This window comes from Barbatula barbatula, assembly GCF_947034865.1.
Source record: "Barbatula barbatula genome assembly, chromosome: 7".
NCBI lineage: Eukaryota > Metazoa > Chordata > Actinopteri > Cypriniformes > Nemacheilidae > Barbatula > Barbatula barbatula.
In genome coordinates, this window is record NC_136770.1 from 14,790,028 (window position 1) to 14,811,274 (window position 21,247).

A 21,247-nucleotide genomic window follows, 5' to 3' on the forward strand; every position below is an offset into this window, starting at 1 on the left:
CCTTACACATGACTGGCTGATAGAATGGATAACGGTAGTCTACAGGGGTGGTCACTTTGTTTTAAGAGGGGATTTATCTTGTCTGACCTGATTAGTTTAAAATGTCCTTTACGCGTACTTGCTTACATAGTGGTCAGACTGTGATAACTTTCCTGTTGCTGTTTTGGCATAGGGCGGAAGCATACATATTACACTATATGCAGTATTGCACAAAACCTTTCAAGTTGAGTGCTTATAAGCTTACTAATCGACTTTCAATATATAACTTTTAAAAAGGTCTCAGCTTGGGATCATTGACTGAACTAATGCTGTAATAAGGATGTTTAGGAAACATCTTTATTTTTGTAATTCCATTTGAAGCCACTAGTGGCACAGACATAACATACACACAGCACCTTTCTTCATTCTTGCACTATGGAAGTGTTCTGTAAAAACTTTAAAACACAGAGTCATTCTACACATTTACATGGTTTATTAAACAAAAACAGCAATAAACAAAAGGGATTGTGACACCAAAGCTTCCCACAGTTTTAGTGTGCTTACCAAAAAAAAGTCTTACAAAAACTGTCAAATTGAATAAAACTAAATGCACAAAGTGCCCCACAAAAAGCGGTCATAATATGACCCAATGATCAAAAACTTAGACAAGGAAAGACAATATTCTGAGGAGGCTAGATTAGCAGAGCAGCATCACAGAGTCAGGGAAAAAGAGGTTGCATAGACACGTTTGCTGTCAAACAACCAGAAATACAAAGAAAAACATTGAAATGGGTAAAAGGCGTGAGCTTGTATTATTCTTTGTTTACTTTAAGAGAGAGAGAGACGCAGTGCAAGAGCAGTCTAATACTGTGGTTCTTTTGACGGTGGTGACAAAAATACCATTTAAGCTTTCCAAAACCTTTAAACAGCCAAAAAAACTAAAACAAATGGCAGAACATTCACCAACATAGTTTTTAGGACTGAGAATCTCTGCAGTTCTTAAATACCACACTGTATTTGATCCTCATAAAAGATACAATCGTTTAAAATGCCTTTCAGGAAAATATATAACAGACGTGGATTAAAAGAAATACAGACAATGAACCAGAGTCATTTGTAAAACAAACATTTCCTGACAGAATGATAGCGCTGTCAAACGCCAACACATTTTGTCCCTAAATGAAGAACAATGCAGTCGAGTCCAAAAAGTTCTGACTTAAAACATTGAACTTGAGAGTGAATAAAAAATTAGAATTAGTATTTCTTTCACAGCAGACAATGATTCAGGGAAATAAAGTTTAAAATACTAGTCAAATAGTTTGAAACTAGACTTATTCAAAAACAAAATATATAGAATAAATAAAAACATGAACTAATTGTCTCTCTTGAAAACAACACATACAAAAGCACTGCTAGTTAATTTAGTGAATTAGTTACTAAAACACAAGCGTGCTGAGGTAGAACTAGCACTATCAGGCAAAAACCAACCCATAAACAGTCAAACACATTCCAATTTATTCTCTGTGATATTTAGTTTAGGTCAGGATATTATAAAAATAAAAGCTAATTGCTCCCATCCTTCAGGGAACAATACCAACTTGAGCATTAAGTAAAAATCTAACAAAAAAAGATATCGTTAAACTTAAATCAAACAATATAAAACACTGTTCAATATTGGAAATGTTTTCAAAAATAATAACGCCCACTTCTAAATGGTTCCATAATTCATTCTTGTGGAAAAAAACATCTTAATCCATAACTTCCTAAACAAAACTGTACAATTGGGTGTGTCTGTGTAGAAGGGATTTTTACGCTGCTTGTTCATGAATGCCAGTGGGTTTGTAAATTCAACATAATCTTTTTAAGCAAGTAATCACACACAATGTAAAACTGGTCCTGAAAGCGTTCAACTGCACACAAGTGTTCCACTATTAAAACCTTAAAGAATGTACTGCATGTTAAAAAGTAAAAGCTGTAAATTAAAAAAAGAAATCTCAGGTTAAATCTCTGTTATAGGATTAAACTTCAAGGCACCAGCTTCAATCTGCAATCATGAACAAAAATCTCAATATTGGGCTTCTTTCAAGATCATGGGAATTTTTATAGCCCATTAATAAACAAGGCTTAAAAGTTACAATTTCAGCTATGGGGTATAACAGAAGGTAGCTAAAGATTTTCAAGTTTTGTAGATTTACTCAAGTAAAGGCAACTAAATGGTAAGTAGTAAGCTAAGTATAAGACCGTGAGCATGTTGACACAGAAGACATTGACTGTACCATTTGATAAGCATGCATAAATATAGCAAAGATGTAGTCAAGTGCCTTGTTTGTGTACTGTCAATATTCTTTGTTTTAGAAACCGAGCTGAAGTATTTGTCAAACATTAATAAAAGGTTACAAAGAAGTGAATGACTTCTGATTAAATCAAAATGTTATTTTCTTATGAAAAAAGCATTCTGCAGTAACTTTACTAAATAACTGAAATACGTCTATTTTTGTGACAAAAGATGTGTTGAGAATGTGCAACTAGGAAATCTCCAAATAGAGAAGTTTGAAGTTTTAGTAAGACTAATAAAAAAACTAAATCAAATTTAGTTTGATTGTAATCACTGTATCACAACATAGTTTTACACGACTCTTTGTGACATTACTTACGATTCCACCTAAATCACTACTGTAAACAAAACAAAAATCAACGGTCAGTTGAAAAATCTATTTGTTGCGAAATGTGTTAAAATTGGTGTTGAAGTTGAGCACTTTTTACTCTTCACATTTAACCAGCGATGGAAAGTTCACAGTTTTCCCAAGCATCACGGTCCCTTCTGTTCTGTTCAGGGGAAAGCCTACAAAAAAAAATGAAAATAGATCACATTTCACATATCAATTTTGACAAAACTGTCCTTTAAATAATTACTCAGAAAATGATCACAAATTTATGCAATCGAACATAAAATACTCACGAACCAAAATAAATGATTTTCCAGCATTGTGTAACTGAATATGATTTTTGGTTTCTTTAAAATTCGAAGTTTAAGATTACAAGTCTTTATTTGGGGGGCTACAAAGTGATGTGAAAAAGTTTGAGAATCACTGGCTTTGCATTACGAGCTAAAAGTGAAACACAACTAAAATAAAAGAACAGAGAATAAACAGAGAAAATAGTGAAAAAAAGGAAAAACACCATTTCTAGCATTGTGAGGGCTCCTGCTAAAAGCGTGCACAGTGATGATGTGATGTCGGCTGGCGGAGTGTTGCGTAATGCTCTCAAATGGGTCAGAATCCCATCAGATTTGCTGATCGAGTAAACGGATTTGCCCGCATTTAAAAAGCATTTCACAAATCCCAATATTTCTACATGTGATCTTCCATTACTCAGCACTGGAAAAACTACCGCTTGATCTTTAAGCCTCTCATACAGTACAGCACATCCCCCCCGCCCGTCCCCCTCCATGTATCCTGCAGCTCAAACAATGTGCTGACTCAGAAATAGCTACTGAATGCCCCGCTGCAGTCACTCTACAAACATGCGCCGTTTCGGAATTGAACCCACCCTCTCTCTCACGTCCCGCACATACAGTCTGAGAGCAAATTATCCTTGCGGTATTCTTTCCCTGTCTGAGCGCAGCAATGTTAGGAGAGGGGGATGGTGAACAAAAGACTAGAGTAGCAGACAGCTATAATGTCCTCATAATGCCTGAAACACAGCACCCGCATCTAATTGATAACACCCCCCCCGTTACATACGTTAGACCCTCAAAAACAAAGCTTACATGCCTTCTACACAAATACTTAATATGCAACCAGTATAGCTGTTCAAATACAAAATAATCTATATTGTCTTAGAAACCACTGTGTGACAAACCAGTCCAACTTGAAAATCACTTCGTTTTGGATCTTAAAGTATTTTTCCCCTATATAAGAAGTGAAAGATTAGACAGAATTCTGGTCTTTGCAAGGAACTGAAGAGTTAACTGTCAGTTATGTGTGGCATGTCAACGCAGGTTTCCACTTTAGGACTAGGAGAAATTCTCATTCCCCTGGTCTGCCGGATGGGAAGTGTCCCTTAGGGCAAAGGCCAAAGGAAAGAGAGCGAGAAAGAGCCCAAGGGAGTGTATGTGGAGTGTTGGGTAGTGGTGAACGGGTGCAGTTGTGTAACAGCTATCCCAGCATGCACTTACAAAAACAAGAGAGGCTCTTAAGAGCAGGTGAGCAGGATTTCTCATTAAAAAGTTATGTGGTAAAATGAGTCATTTTATTCACAGAAATCCTACAAAGTATGTAAAGGCTCCCTTTTTGTCACATCCACAATGCATACATTTTTCTCTTGTCCATAGATAGACTTTCTGAGGTCTGGACTATCAACAGGGGTTTAGTAAAATAAAGCCAGTTGATTCAAAATATTGGTAATAAATACATTCTCTGAGAATTTATATTCAAAGTTTTGACTGAAGATGTCACATCCATAACTCTGGAATTGCCCAATTTTTAATTTTGACATGCCTGGTCTAACCATTTAAATGTTCTGCTAGTTGTATCATGATTTAACATTTGTGTTGTGTTTCTGGAAGTGCTTCTGGTCCAGTGTTGCTTACGTCTTGAGAAATGGTCTAGGAGTTCCAAAGATCATTTAATCATCAATATCCTCATCAAACATTAACTATTTGTTTCTTGTGGCTCAACAGGTAAAACCATTTTGGATTAAAACTGGTCACACTTTGGAAATGTTTTAACTCATAAAAATTTGAAAAAACAGCAGCCGTTTCTGTTTGCGAAAATAGTTTTCAATGGCAATAGCGCACCTGTATGTGTGTGAGGTCAAAGTTCACGCAGCACAGGTGACCTGCCCCATCCGGCTGTGCAGCTCCAACGCGTCCGGTCGGTCCTGAGGATTTACAGCCAACATGTCCTGCAAAAGTTTCCGAAGAGCATCCGACATATGAGAGCGCCTGCGCTGAGGAATACTCAACACCATCTTTGGGTTCTCCAACAGCGCCTCTCCAACAGGCACAATATCAGTACCCTGTCGCACGTAGGTCCCGAGCAGCTCCCGCTTCGACTCTGCATCAATGAACGTGATCCTTTCTATCATGGCCCAGATGATAATCCCGAGAGCGAAAATGTCCGCTTTGGCTGTGTAGTGTCCTTCCCAGACCTCCGGTGCCATGTAGAAGTCTGAACCACATGCAGACGACAGCCAGAATTTGTTAATGTTAACAGTGTTCTTATTTTTGTCCCGGCCCTCCAAGGAGTCCCGTACCCCTGCGGTCAGACCCGCGCACACTTTGCTCAGGCCGAAGTCAGCCACTTTTAACACGGGTGTACCAGACCGCTCCGAGATTAGGATGTTATCCGGTTTAAGGTCTCTGTGGACGATGTTATTCTCATGCAGGAACGCCACAGCACTGCTCAACTGCATCATGAAGCTAGAATTGGTGTGTGGATCGGGCCGACGGGACAGGATAAATTGATTTAGGTCCCCTCCCTCGCAGAACTCCATAACAAACCACAGGTAGCAGGGTTCGTCTGGACACGACAATACACGTTCACCTAAAAGTGTACAATAAACATTAGAGATATAAAGTTGCAAAAAAAAGATACGTCCATTTCTGTAGTGATGGCTTTTGTATAGGCAGTGATTATGATCTGCAGTGTTACAATCATTTTGACAATTTTTGTTTTACATTTTTAGTTTTTACTGGAGACTTCTGATCATTAAAAGGTGAAAATCATGACACTCAATGCAAAAACTTTCTTGAACATCAAAATCTCCCAAAAGTACACATTGTTTATACAAGCAATAGCCGGTTATTGATTTTCAGGGTTGGTTAAGGCAAGAATTGCTTTGTCATCAGAATTAGAAGCTGGATTGCTGCTTAACCAGTTTGGAACAGTTTATGTTTCTTCTTAGTTCACTGGACTAGCATTCATATTGGCAAAAACATGTCAGAAACATTATGTATAACTCCGGTACAGAAGGATGTAAAGAGAATAGTTCAGACACAAATTTTAATTCTGTCATCATTTATTCTCCCTTTATGTCATTCAAAACATGCATATGGGTGGAACACAAAAGAAGATATTTTGAGAAATGTCTTGGTGGTTTGGTGTCCACACTGCAGACGATAATGGTGTCCAATGTTGTTTGGCTAACAACGTTCTTTAAAATATATTATTTTTGCGTTCCGCACAATAATGCAAGTCATACACTTTGAATGACATAAGGGTGAGTAAATTATGAAAGAATTTTCTAATGTGAATGAAAGATCCCACTATCATTTATTAAAGTGACTTGGCATTTGTTGATGTTCTCGAATTGTACTGGCCACAAAGTAAAGACAACCTGTAGGAAACCATTTAAATACACCCTACAGCAGTTCCCTTTTTTACAGACACCAAACGCAACACCTGTTATTCTAGTCTACACTTTAAAGTGCTTTTCATTTAAAAGGTTAAACCTATTTGTCGAGAGGTTCACTCCTCCATTGAAGAGTTATAGCAAATCTGAATGACTTTTACTGTCACGTAAGCAAATGCATTTTCACTTCACAGTGTCACTTAAGGGGTTTAAACCTAAACCCTCAATCACAGAAAACCTGTACAACTTGAACACCTCTTTTTAGTAAGTACCCTTTTATCTTGAATGAAAGGAAACGTCTGCCCTTTAAAAGTAAAGCTTTGTCTTGGTCCTATACGCATATTAGGTCATTATATATGATTCCATAATATTTTTCAGTGCATATGATAAAGATCCCACCTATTCCTGCTTAAACTGCCATGTTCACTGTTAAATATCAAGAGGATGAATACAGTGCTTTGTCCTTTAGCAATACTTTGCATATCATACAGTGAGACAACCTACAAGAACTGCATCCGAAAACAATCAAAGAAAGGAGACACCACAACAAGCACGTTTTGTGTCATCGAATCAGCCTCACTTATCTGTGCTAGAAGTCTCACTTTTTGTCAAATGAGAGTAGAAACGAGATTTGCACCTTCGTCGCACAAATATGGTGTCCAGAGGCTCTGACCCTTCCCACCCCCAACGTCAAGAGTTTCATAACCGAAAAAGAAAGGTGGGGGATGGCAAATCTGACCGACATTGGCCACTTCCTTATATAAAATGTAAACAATCTTAATGTAGCACACAGACATGCGCAATAAGAAGGCACAGTCTAGTGTCCTCTATGAAACGTGACGCATACAATTTAATGACAAACAACGGTCGTTCTGTCATTTTCTCCAGAATGCAATGAAACACCGAAGGTCGTTTGGATTTTGGGAGTTACATCTAAGCTAACTTGCTAAATGAGTGCACTGTCACACAACAAAAACAACTTCATTCAAACAAAATAATTTGTTTGCAGCCTAAACCCCCTAGCCATGCATAAAACAATTCATACGGGTAAAGCATAAAATGAAAGTGCTTGGATTACACATTACCTTTTAAAGACGTCTCCACCAATCTCAAATACTGCTTGGATCGCTTATTGCCATGGCTCATTTTCTGGGCCATCCCGTTTCTTTGGAGCACACACTCCTCCAGTTGCACCACATTCTCATGGCGTTTCTCCAAACTGGTGAGAGCCCAAAACTCCGCCAGCGCCAACTCCACATTCTCAGGCGCGTCGCAGCGCAGCTTCTTTACCGCCACTTTCGCTCCAGATTTGCGGGCAATGGCCTCATAGACGACGCCATAGCTGCCCCTACCAACTTCGCGAAGTAAGCTGTACCGCGGTGCCATTAACCGCTGTTCAAGAGTGCCATGTTTTACATTGTCCAAATCGTCCACCATTGTCTCATCGTCAATGTTGGCTACGCTGAGCGAGCGCAGGACATTGAGGCTTTCACTTTGCGCACCGGTTCTCTTGCAAGCGCTCCGTGTCCGGTGCCGCTCTCTGTCCATCGCGTCTCCTCACGTTTTGTGCGGGCAATTGGTAATATCTTCCGCGTTCATCTTTCTGCGTCACGGGTTACAGTATAAGGAAGTTGAAGCCTATTCTCAAATATTAGCGGGCATCTTTATTAGTTTCCATATATTAGCGCACAGTGATTCAATCACCGCGAAGCTTCTAGTCTGTGCCGAACAAACCTTGAATGAACTGAGTACTTGAACGGAACGTCCCACTTCCATGTGCAGGGGGGATTCTGACCTATGAGGGCATGAAGAACGTAAACGCCTCCTACGTATGAAATTTGGGAAGTCGGTCTATTAAAATGACAATAAATAAATAAAATGGCGTGGCAAGCCAAAACGTTTATGTTTATTATTGCGTAGTTTATTTTATTGATCTACCGTATGTTTAACGTTAGGGATTTGGACATACAACAATATTAGTTGCCTCAATAAGGCATTGCGTTATTAACGTTAAAGTCGGGTGTTTTATTAGGACAGGTAAATCGAAGGCAACATACAACATTTAAAACAGGAAGTACTTCCGTGTTGTTTACGTTTGCGTTGCTTGAATGCACTGACGCTTTGGGGTCTGCACAAATATACTTCAATTTTTCCACCACCATAATGGACAACTCCTTGACACGAATGTGGATCAGAAAGGATCAGACCATGTCACAAAGAACAACACACGTGTCACCCATGTTGTGGTCTCAATTGGTTTCGTCTGAGTTTCCAGCATGAGTGTGCATGTGCTCCACGCAGCTCACATCACGCACGTTTTCTTACACGCTGAAGGTGGAAGTCGCCGGGTTATGCCAGTGTGCGCATCATACATTAATTAAGTTATAAATATTTTCACGTGTTTTTATATTTTACTTAAATAATTTATCCGCCGTTTGCTATATGTACTATTTCATTGTAACGCTAAAAAACAAGATTAAAGGTGGAAATAAAATGTCATCATTCGCATTCAGGCACACGAATGTCTAAAATCGCAGCCAACGTTAGCAGTAGCTTACTGCGGTCAAGCCAGCCGCCACTTCGAAAACGACAGTCAAACTCGCCCCCACACGCTGTCTTTTATTCGCGCATATACTGCGCTTTACGGTAAACGCGTCTTTTTGGATTTCAGAACAAAATCGACAAGCGCTCTGGGCATACTGTTTAACAGTCAGTAAATATTATATATGGTTTAAATTGATTAACTTTCTTGTTGTTTTAAAGGCAGAAACTGAGGTTTTCCAGATGGTTGCTAGGGCATATTTCCCTAATGAAAGATCACAGAAAAAGGGATTAAACAAGGACTACGAATTCTTTAATTTCAGATGACTATTAAGAGAAAACTATCTGTTTGCACAGACTCATTCCACTTTTGAATGACAGTATATCACCTCTGTGTGTCACCTGTACAGTATCAAGACTTTTCAATGTGAAATCATTAAAGTACAGTCATCCAAAGATGCCTATAAGTATTATTATTTCTATAATTCAGATGACTATTAAGAGAAATCTATCTGTTGGCATAGACTCATTCCACTTTTAAATGACAGTAGGCTACATCACCTCACTGTGTCACTTATAGAGTGTCAAGACTTTTCAATGTGGTATTATTAAAGTACAGTCATCCAAAGATGTTAGTTAATAAATTTAAACCATATATAATATTTACTGACTGTTAAACAGTATGCCCAGAGCGCTTGTCGCTTTTGTTCTGAAATCCAAAAAGACGCGTTTACCGTACAGCGCAGTATATGCGCGAATAAAAGACAGCGTGTGGGCGAGTTTGACTGTCGTTTTCGAAGTGGCGGCTGGCTTGAATTAAAAAAGTTAACATCTTAAAAGTTGCATTAGTATGGTGGTTCTTCTAGCTTGCTTGAAATATACAGTTTCGAAGACTGGTTGAAGAGTTTCCTCGTCAGTCCCGTTAAAAGGATACTTCAATCAAAAAATAAACTGTTGTCATCATTTATTCACCTTCGAGTTGTTCCAAATGTGTATACATCTCTGTGATCGGAGGAACATAGAGAAATATATTTGGAATAATGCTTATAACTATCTCTTATAACAGATCTCAAACCCCATTGACTTCAGAACAAAGAAATGTATACACATTTGGAACAACTCGAAGGTGAATAAATGATGACAGAATTTTCATTTTTGAGTGAAGCACAGTCATATTACCAATCTCTTGCTCCACCTAACGGTATGGCTTTAATACTTTAGTAGTGGCAAACAGTGATGAACAATTTTAAGCAATTGACATTTGCTCTTTATTAAAATATTTTATTCGCATCTAACATTTATATTTCCACTAAATTATACATTTGATATTCAAATTGCGTGGACTACAGCTGTCATGTTTACTATTATATTTTAGTGTATACATTTTTAAAATAACCACAATACATATTTTATATAATTATATGATACAATTTAATACGTTAACTATAATAAAAAATGTAAATGTATCATAATATTGTAGTAAGGTTTTACATTTCACACGAAAATATCTTTACAATTTTTTATTTTGTGGAGTATCCTATAGGGGGCAGCTTATAGTTGTTTATTTAGAAATGCCATTTAAAAGATAATGTCCATCTGCAGAGCCACACAACCATACAAAGCCCATCCCTTCACCTACACCTTAAATCTCAAATTAACCATGTTATGCTACTTCGCCTGTAACCTTTGGTTGGAGCCTGCTGGACTGATCTTCACCGAATCAAAGATTGCTGTTTGGTGATGCAGAACTACACAGAGGAGGAGACCAGAGCAGACTTAAATGTTGGTAGAATAAAGTTGCAGACTTTTCCGTACCGTGGCTGAACCTCTTAGAAGGTTGTCCTTTAATATAAATGTAATTTTTGCAAAGTGTTCGACTAAGAAAAAACAGACCACAACTAGTTGGTTAGCATATTTATGGGGTATTTTGTAACACATTAATGTATGAGTCGTTATTATGCAGGGCCAGTAGAAACATCTATTATCTGTAGTGCCGGCGTGAAGACAGAGATCGCAAAGAACAAGTAGCATAGAAAATGAGTGTGTGGTACAATAGGCTGGTGTATGCGCTCTGAAGTAGGCAGTGGGACACAGCGCTCTATGCTTTTGTGTGGCTGCCATGGCAACCTCACAATTATAAAGGCCAGCTGTATATCTTTTTTGAACACTAATCTTTTGAGTAAAATCTAATAAAACAACAAACATAAGTGTTTTCTAAATATATATCTATGGCCAAGTCCTGCTGCAGGAATACCTCATTCGATTTAATTTGGATGATTGTTGTTGTCGAAAGGCCGTACTTACCCTTATCTACTTACCTATTGTTTGGACTCAGTGGATACAGTACATGGGGTACAGATGGTGTAGTTATCAGGAGATGCCCACTCTAACAGATGGGACATACTACACTGATTTACAAAGGGCTTCTTTTTTTCACTTATGTTTAGTTGACTGTTTTCTCGATTGTATAGTTAACATCTTAATAATATATTTCATTCTGTCCCACTCATTTCAGCATTTGTTTTTAAGGTTCAGGATGTAAAAAACTCACAGTCATAAGGGAATGAGGGGGCTGTGTAGGATCTGACCGACTCCTCTGTGTACCACTTCAGTCGTCCTCTGAGAGATTCTTCAAAAAACCCAATCACTCCAGGGGTAATCAGGACACAAGAAGAGACAATCTCCCAACGGTGATTGCCAAAATTACGGTTATACACCCACACCTACATCACTTTACCGCAATGACTATCTTCTTGAATTTGAAACACCAAGTGATTTGTGTCATTACAGAAATCTCTCCATCATTTTTTATTTAAACTATTACAGAAGGTGTAGGGGACGCAGAGTGGTGTCAAAAAGTGTAAACAAGGCATTTTAATGGGTGTCCAAAAAGGAAAGTTGTGTCTCTAGAAGCCCTTTTAAAGAACCTTCTTTGTGAGGAATTATCACATGATGGTTTCTAATCATGAAGGTTCAAAGTCAGAATGTGGAGATCTACTCAAGTTTATATGACCTCTTTATCATTTGTTAATCCTCTGTCTTATAATATATTATTGTGTTAGTGTATGTACTGAGTGAAAACAAAAAGAGCAAAACTTTCTTCAAACTTTTTTCTCAACAGGACGCAAATAAATAGATAAAGATTCTCATGGAAAAAAATGTTCACCTTAGATGTTGCAGTTTATTGATGCTCAGATCTATCTTCTGCTTTCTCATTATAATCTAAACATTCATTCTCAATATTGTGAAACCCAACGTCTTCATAGCCTTGACTGTATTCTTCCATTCTGCTGAAATGAATGTGATGGGTTCAGTTTTGTTGCTGTGAAGGCTAAGGCAGGTGAGTGTACATCCTTATAGTTGTCATGACAACCTCTTCACCCTGATAATGCTGTTCTGATTATTGAAGGGGGGAGCCTTTACATGTTAACATGTGAAACACATTTACAATTTGTATCAGACATAGCTCTGCAATGTAAACTATTACATAATTCGAAAACAAAATATGTAAATTTAAAGAAAGACATAACATATAAAATCACCAACATAAGTTACATTTTCATATAATTAACACGTTTTTATATAATTAATAATAAATTAATTAATACATTTTTCATGTGTCATAGAAAACAAATTCCATACCATGTCTATTTGTGTATCACATAAACATATTTGCCTGGTTAAGCCAATATTCAATTTCAAATATGAACAAGAAGTACATAAATTATGGAAAATGATGGAAAATTGGCCTAGATTGGGTTGTAGTCTTTCTTGGAGGCTGGTTGAGAAGAATTTGAGAGCAGGCTGATAGATGACATGTAACGATGTAGAGCAAAATGATGTTATAACATTTAATGATTTGGGTCAAAGTTGTGCTCTTCAAAGGAGCAGCAGCATTGAGGTAGGTGATGAACAGGGTCTACGATGTGCATTTAAAAGGCAGATGCAATATTCTTAATGTAAATTTAAGGTTCAGTTGTAGTTTCAGATCAAAAATTGCAGACTCTAAATAACAGTTTTCAAAAATTGTGAAATAGTGAAAAGCAAGGATCAAAACACTTGTGAAGTTTTCATTCTTGACACTAGAATGAGCTGGAAGGCGGGAGCTAAGTGTTTAGATACTGTATACTGACTACCTTTACCTTCTGGCTGCCTGTGCTAAGAGGCTTTTAATTGATCCAAATGTTTCTGGACATGATTCCAAACAAACAGTGTTAGATTGTGTGAGAGTGTCCGCATCATCTTCAATTGGTGTCCTATGTCCTATAGATGGTTTCATCGGACACGTGCCAGCCCAGGGTGTTAACTTCCGATCTGTATTTGGTTATATTATATTACTTTTTATTTTCTATTTATTATATTCTATTTATTTTATGTATATTATATATTATCTATGTATATTAATTGTAATACATTCCTTTAAAACTGCTTCACAATTACATATTCTACCAAAAGTTAAGTTTGGGCCACGCAATATTTGTTCATGTTGTTACCGCTGAAATGGTCTCTGTTTAGGATAATGACCGTATAAATATGTGGTTATGCATGGTCCACAGTTGTTTTAAATTAATCTAAAATTAAAATAAAAATCAATTGGATATAGGTTTATAAAATTATTGTTTTAATGTGAGTGAAAACGGAAAGCTTATTACGATATTTGGCTGCGGTAGCAGAAAAGTTACACCCAAACAGTACACTGGTCTGATGAGTCTACTTTAAGCATCACCAGAAAAGATGGCCGGCTAATTGTGGAAACTGTGAAAAGTTGATCTGCTCCTGCCCATCAAATGCACCCCTTAACAGAGGGCATGGTAAATCTCTCTCTCTCTCTCTCTCTCTCTCTCTCTCTCTCTCTCTCTCTCTCTCTATGAATTCAAATTGTGTGTAAATGGTTCTGTATTTTCTTTCTCTTCTACCCCTTTTCATGTATCTTTGATTGTTTTGTTGTATGTAGAACAAATGGCTAATAGATGGTTTATTAAAGTGTGTGTACAGACAAAGTCTCGCTCTCCCAAAAAACTAAATGTAAAGGGTTCTTTGTCAGGCTTTATGGTTCTATAAAGAATGTTTGACACCCACAGAAGCTTCCTGTTGCACATAAGGTACTACAGACACAGAGCTCCATTTAAGATCAGAACTGAAATGTAATGCTGATTTTGTGCACGGTTTTATTTGGTAACAGCCCAGATTAAAAAATATGCACAGCCTTGATCTGAGCATCTGCTACGTGAGGTCAGCCTAGTTTAACTGGTACACCCACAGTATTTTAAGGGCTGAGGCCAAGAAAGAGTATTAGGTGGCTCAGATAGGTGCTCAGGCCTAATCTGGGATTAACGGTGCTACTCCGCAGATTGCCTTAGGGATTTCTCAGGTCTCTTTAGGATGCCGTGTTGATGTCAGAGCTGGTGATATCTGTATGGTGCCATCAGCTTTCCTTCAATCTGGTTTGTATTGTAGTGCTGGTTTCTCAAGACAAAAACACTGCCTGAACTATTCCACACAGCAAAAATATGTAATTAAATGCAAAATACAAATATTTTCTCGTATACGATGTTTCAAACTGTCAAAAGCACAAGGCAAAGAACTGAGCATCTTTAATGAATATTAATGAGAAGACGAGCATTAAGCCCCGCCCACCTCTACAGTTCTAGCACGGAGCTGTCCGTCATCGGAGGTGCTGAAGACTCCTCTACGCATCCTTGGAAATACATTAAATCAGGACATTTATACTTCTATGGTCAATCAAATGGAGATAAAAACACATTAAAAAGTGGGAAGAAATTAAGGACCAAAAATGAAAACTCGAGTTTTTTCCTTAAAGATGGGAATTTGCGACATAACATTGAGTAGAATCACCAACTGCGTCGATCAAATAGCAACTTGAATGAACGGGATATTTGGCTGAAATAACAATCTGCTGCATTAAATCAGTTCAACTTCTCATTTTTGTTGCTCCAAAGGTAAGTTTCACAAAAATAATTTCATTTTGTTAAAATTTGTATAAAAGTGTTATATAAAGCCATTTTTGGTTTCCGTTTGCACTTGTATTTCTAGTCAATTCAATATATATTTTTTACAAAATGAAAATTACACCTTGTAAATTACTGCATGCAAATGATTTCACAGGATTCAGTCTCTCGATCGAGCGTTTCTGGTGCAAGTGCAGCAGTGCTTAGCTTTCCAACTAAACCGTTTAGTGACATAATAAACCAGCTTATATTTTCACTTTAGAGAGCGATTGGCCAAGGATTCACTGAAAACAGATGCCCATCTTTCATTATTGCAGTAACAAAAAAAAGTGTCCTCAACATCAGATTTAGTAAATTCATTTGTTTATTATGTATTTCTGGAAATATATATTTGAAGAAAAAACACAGATTTTCTATGGTCTCATCACATAAATTATAGTTTAACCATCTAGTAAAACTGTGGTTACACAATGGTAAACAAAACCAAACCATGGTAACTACTTTTACTATAATAAAAACAAGGTTCATTTTTCCTAAGAGTTGTAGTGTTAAGTATGACCAAACATATCCCAAACATGGTCAAAGCAATTTGTTTGCCCCTTTGAAGTGACAGATTTTCAAGGGATTGCCCTCTAAACACAGGGCTCACTATTAATGCAGTTGACAAATCTGTGACTATACCGATCAGCGAAGTGCTACATCGTCATGAAAGTGTATTATTAGCAAGTGTTATAAGCTTTAATATATTCAAGTGCAAAAATATCTGAAAGAAAACTGAATTTCGTTCTGTGAGCGTAAAAATAAGGCATCACATGTTTAAAGTTTGAAAGTATGTTATCAACAAGTAGCCCTCTAGAGGATTATACATATTTTGGTAGCCCTCGCTTACAAAAAGGTTGGAGACCCCTGATTTACAGTATCAAAAATAATAATTATTAATTTATTCTATCAGCAGTTACTACTCGCCAAGATTTCTATACAGCTTGACTTACAAGTACATATGTAGTGATCTTCCCATGGGTATGATTTATTTTTAGGCGCAGTGTTTAATGGCAATGATGTTGATGTGAAATTGGTTCAAACAAGTCAACAGGATAAATGCAACATATTCAGGTTTAAATACAACATACACCATCACACTTTACATTAGACCAGTCGGGATGATAAAATCATTCAAACTGTTCAGTGCTCTTCTAAATTAATCTCTTTGTAAATAGGCAAGAGCAAGGAGTAGTGTATTTTGTAAGGATCAGACACAATGCTATCTGCAATATTTTCATTTATGGTAACCTATTAAACACTGCATTGAGGAAACGATTCATAGAGAATATTCCTGTATTTTGTCACAGTTGTTGCTCTATCAAGCACTGGATGAATAGGCTTAAAGACAAGAGAGAATGGCAAAGATTTGTACAGAGCACTCCTACCCAACCCGGCACCGGCTCTCGGTTCGAGCTTCTGATGATGAACTGAACTTGACTGAAAATGGAGCAAGCAGGTTAGAGCAACAAGACTATAAACACCAACATCGAGGTCATATCATATCAATTTTCTTTGGTTGGATTCTATCCAATGGGAGCACATTATGACTTACGTCAATGCCTTATAAAGTACTCAAGACTATCAGTGATCTATGTTTAATAATGAAAGATAAAGGACAATGATATGACCTTTTAACCACATTAAACATCACTCTCACTTATCTAATCTGCATCGAAAGTCTTGAACATGTCAATAGATTGTGACTATAAATTAACCAATAAAATCCTGATGTTTGTTAGGGCACATTCCCTCTGTGAGGACACCTCCTCTGACATGCAGGGAATTGTTTCTACTGGTACAAGCCAGCTTCAGGAATCCAGGAGAAGTTCTTTCACAGGTGCAGGGGCTATGGCAAGGTAACATTTTAGTGATCCCTTGTGTATTGTTGAGCCCATGGACCCCTACTTTAACTAACCTAAACCAAATGCATGCTTAGCAGTCCAGTTCGGACCAGTGCAGACATGTATCACACATTAACATGATGTTTCAAACAAGCTTTATGGAAGAACTTAAGGATGAATATATTAAGTATGCGTTTGATTTGGTTGGATCACAAAGCTACATACTGCACAAAGAGCTTGTATGCGTATTACTTGATACCCAACGATTTTCCAGACTCACTCATTTCCTGGTTATGCTGCGGAACTGGGCATCTCACAGACTTCACCGAGAGGTTGAGCGTCCTGACTCCTTCTTGGAGCGTTTCCGGGGACCAGACCTCAAAGAATTATCTAACCGAGGAAGTTATGCCCATTCCTCTCTAGGTCTTCCTGACAGGCCTCATAAGAGGAAGTAAGTAAAGAAAAAGATTTCAGCACAAATCCTTCAGCAGGCGTTCTGCCATAGTGCAAAGGCCCTGCAATATCAAACAACAAAAGATTCATACAAAGCAGTAGGTTCGGCCAGAACATTAAATCGGAAAACAGTACAGTATGTAGGTAAACCTGTAGTCCTCCTTTAGGTTAGGCAACATAGCAACCCCTAGTAGTGTAGTGTAGAAACCAATACAAATATATGTTCCCTATAGATAAATAGATAGATTTTAATATAGAAAGAGTCCATATCAACAGATCAAATAAAAGAACAGTAGTGACAGTATCAATCAATAGTCCAATAGTCCTAGAACTATTGTACATCAATAGTCCTAGAATCATCTGCATTATATAATAGTAACATTAAAGTGAATGTTATTTGCTTCTTAAGAAAAGCCAAACACTGGCCTTTGGCAGCTTACAACATGAACAACTGCAACAATACTGATGAGTAAGTAAAATCAAGTGTTATCTTCCCAACAGATAGTAACCCCTAAACCCCTAAAACAGAACGTTTTAGAGCCAACCTAAGCAAATTTTTTTAAAGATATTATAAGATTATAATATCAGACGATGTTTGTTTGACATTATCAATAAGGTTAATGCTGCCATCTGCAGGTAAACATGTTACTGCACGATGAGTTTTAAAGTAGTGACCAGTAGTAGTACCCTGATAGAAACCAGACTAGCTGTTAAAAATGTATTAAAACATACATTTAAAAATATAAAACAATCAAGAACATTACCTTTAGTAAAAAGGAAGAGAAAAAGGAGGAAATAAAAAAAGATGGAGACAAGGAGGAGAAAAAGGAAGAGAAAAAAGAGGAGAATAAAGATGAGAAAAAAGAGGAGAAAAAGGAGGAGAAAAAAGACGAAAAGAAAGATGATAAAAAGAAAGATGCTCCTCCCCCACCGTGAGTATAAAACAAATGACGTTTTAACAGTAGCAATTGTAATTTTAGTAACACTTATCAGATCAAAACTTTTATTATTTCTGAATGATCTAGAAGACAATATGTGAAGACAAATGCAGTCATTTAATATATGTGTTTCTTTTTGAAAGAGGCGAGAAAATAATTGTATGTGTTTTTTAGGAAAGAAGTTTGGATCATGGATCCATCCTCAGACAAATATTACAGATGGCTCTCAATCATAGCCGCGCCAGTTTTTTACAACCTCATTATGCTTGTTACAAGGTTTGTTTACATAGCTTCTGCAATCAATAGGTTTGTGTGCATAGATATGGTAAAAAGCTGCATTGTTTATATTTCTGTAGGGCTTGTTTCAATGAGCTTCAGAACTCCTATACGATTCTTTGGATCATCCTGGACTACAGCTCAGATGTGATCTACTACATGGACACGTTTGTCAGATCAAGAACAGGTATGGTCATTTTTACCACTTGAAATGAATGTGACAGTAATGGTAACCTTCTGTCATGCTAATACAACTACTTTCGTTTTAGGTTTCTTGGAGCAGGGCCTTCTTGTTAAAGATGGCAAGAAGCTGCGAGACAATTACAAAACAATCCCACAGTTCAAATACGACATGATTTCAATGATCCCCACGGATTTAATAATGTTGAAAGTGGGATTCAACAATCCTGAACTTCGCTTCAACCGTCTCTTCAAAATGGCACGTCTATTTGAGTTCTTCGACCGCACGGAAACCAGAACAAACTATCCGAACATTTTCCGTATCAGCAACCTCGTGCTCTACATCCTCATCATTATTCACTGGAACGCTTGCATTTTCTTTGCCATTTCCAAAACTATCGGCTTCGGGACAGACACATGGGTATATCCAAACATAAGCCACCCTGAATATGGACGCTTAGCCAGAAAATACATCTACTGTCTGTATTGGTCCACTCTCACTCTTACCACCATTGGAGAAACTCCTCCACCAGTTAAAGACTTTGAATATTTGTTCGTAGTTGCCGACTTTCTCATCGGAGTGTTGATTTTTGCTACCATCGTCGGTAACGTAGGTGCAATGATCTCCAACATGAACGCTTCTCGTGCTGAGTTCCAGGCCAAGATCGATTCCATCAAGCAATACATGCAGTTCCGTAAAGTCAGCAAAGATCTGGAGGCTCGGGTCATTAAATGGTTTGACTACCTCTGGACGGAGAAGAAAACGTGCGATGAGAAGGAAGTCTTGAAGAACCTTCCGGATAAGCTCAAAGCGGAGATTGCCATCAACGTCCATCTGGACACGTTGAAGAAAGTTCGGATCTTCCAGGATTGCGAAGCCGGACTGCTCATTGAGTTGGTGCTTAAATTGCAGCCACAGGTTTTCAGTCCTGGAGATTACATATGTAAAAAGGGCGACATCGGACGAGAAATGTACATCATCAAGGAAGGGAAGCTTGCCGTAGTGGCTGATGACGGCGTCACGCAATTTGTGGTGCTCAGCGACGGTGCGTACTTTGGAGAAATCAGCATTCTTGGAATTAAGGGCAGTAAGGCCGGAAACAGGAGAACGGCAAACATTCGTAGTGTTGGCTATTCAGATCTTTTCGCCCTTTCGAAAGACGACCTGATGGAAGCGCTGACCGAGTACCCTGATGCCAAAAAAGCCCTGGAGGAGAAAGGAAAGGCCATCCTGAGGAAGGACAACCTTCTCGATGAGGCTGTGGCAAGCGCAGGTGCTGATCCCAAAGATCTGGAAGAGAAGATTCACCGTCTAGAGGGAAGCCTTGATATCATGGCCTCCAAATTTGCCAAGCTGATGGCAGAGTACACGTCTTACCAGAGCAAGATCAAGCAGAGGATCACCAACATGGAGAGTAAAGTTAAAACACTACGAGTTGAGGATCTGTCTGAGGTGGTTGAGGACAAGAAAGATGATGACAAGAAGGCAAAATAGTTCAAGAACAGACATTGGGGTAAATGGGGTTTTAGGGTCCATGTACATATTTCTTTTAACACACAACTTTGAAAAAGTTTTTACTTATCCATTTTACATATGACTTCGTACTAATATCCACATGTGTTAAAACATAATTTGAATGCCGTATATTATTCAATATGATAGGTTGAAGAGCCCAGATGATAATTATTAACATACAATGCAGGATCTTTCATGCTTCTTTATCATAAAAAGAAAGTATCATTCAGTGCATGAAGGAAGAATGTGTTCTTTATTGACACATGACTAAGTCTAAACTTTAGATGGAAGGTTGAAAAAGAGTGAACACAATTTGATAATTCTTGTTCACATGCCATCCACATTTTATGCTTCTGTAATAAACATTCCAACAAATGTGCCATGTTTGTTAAATAGTTCTGATGTATATGAAAATGCTTTTGAATGACACAATTTAAACAATGTAGAATTTAAAAATAATTGTTGGGGCTTTGTGGGGTGTGTTTCCCAAGGGATCCAAATTTAGATCTAAAGGGGTCATGACATTAATTTTTTTTAATAACAATAATTATTATTTTCCCCCCCAAAAACTAAATTCATTTTTACACTAAGGTCACTTTACAATGATTTCTGTTACTGAGATTCATGATTAAATCTTAATCTTTTGTGTTTTAATGTTTAAAATTACTTTTGCAGACAATATATAATTGTGCCAACATATAAAGTTAATTTATTAGAAACCGTAATAAAAATATATGTATCTTAAATGGATTACTTGGACCAAATGTGTGTGTAACCAGTGTCTTTGACCAGATGCTGTTTTTTTTGCAATGTAATAAAAACTTTGTAATAAAGTTACCAATAGAATTTAAATGAAATGCGTTACAGTTTGCAGGATTCTAGCTTGTCCCATAACAATTAACATGCAAGTCGATTAAAAATAAACAATCCATTTCTCTGTGACATGGGGATCCTTTGGATTCTTGTTTTCCAGTCAGGAAGACCACAACGTTTGTGTGACATTGCAATCTTACTCGTATTACAAGCTTGTAAAGAAGTCTTCCTTCCGATCCACTTGCTGCTCAGACTGAACGCCAGTGGGCTGAGCCAATGATGTAAAAGTAGTGTTGATGTAAGCGTTGTTACTTTTGCTGTAGGTAGGTCATATGAAAATGATGT

The 21,247-nt window shown here is 37.5% G+C and overlaps 2 protein-coding genes across 4 annotated transcripts; one reads left to right on the top strand and one right to left on the bottom strand.

Moving 5' to 3' along the window:
* Window positions 1-310: 310 nt before the first annotated feature.
* stk35l (serine/threonine kinase 35, like) lies at window positions 311-8,140 on the bottom strand. Its single transcript, XM_079460827.1, has 3 exons — window positions 7,419-8,140; window positions 4,778-5,525; window positions 311-2,821 (listed from the first exon to the last, which is right to left on the bottom strand). The coding sequence occupies exons 1-2, from the start codon at window positions 7,879-7,881 to the stop codon at window positions 4,801-4,803; spliced, it is 1,188 nt and encodes a 395-aa protein (XP_079316953.1). The 5' UTR covers window positions 7,882-8,140; the 3' UTR covers window positions 311-2,821; window positions 4,778-4,800.
* A 6,126-nt stretch (window positions 8,141-14,266) lies between these two features.
* Window positions 14,267-21,030, top strand: cnga3a (cyclic nucleotide gated channel subunit alpha 3a). 3 transcript variants are annotated; one of them, XM_079460997.1, is made up of 9 exons: window positions 14,518-14,834; window positions 16,193-16,341; window positions 16,625-16,741; window positions 17,001-17,177; window positions 17,589-17,648; window positions 17,950-18,111; window positions 18,292-18,393; window positions 18,474-18,580; window positions 18,663-21,024. In XM_079460997.1, the coding sequence occupies exons 2-9, from the start codon at window positions 16,241-16,243 to the stop codon at window positions 20,066-20,068; spliced, it is 2,232 nt and encodes a 743-aa protein (XP_079317123.1). In that variant the 5' UTR covers window positions 14,518-14,834; window positions 16,193-16,240; the 3' UTR covers window positions 20,069-21,024. The 3 variants fall into 3 exon arrangements, with proteins under 3 accessions (XP_079317124.1, XP_079317123.1, XP_079317125.1); XM_079460998.1 differs by lacking the exon at window positions 17,001-17,177 and having other exon boundaries at window positions 14,267-14,834; window positions 18,663-21,030; XM_079460999.1 differs by lacking the exons at window positions 17,589-17,648; window positions 17,950-18,111 and having other exon boundaries at window positions 14,524-14,834.
* The last annotated feature ends 217 nt before the right edge of the window (window positions 21,031-21,247 follow it).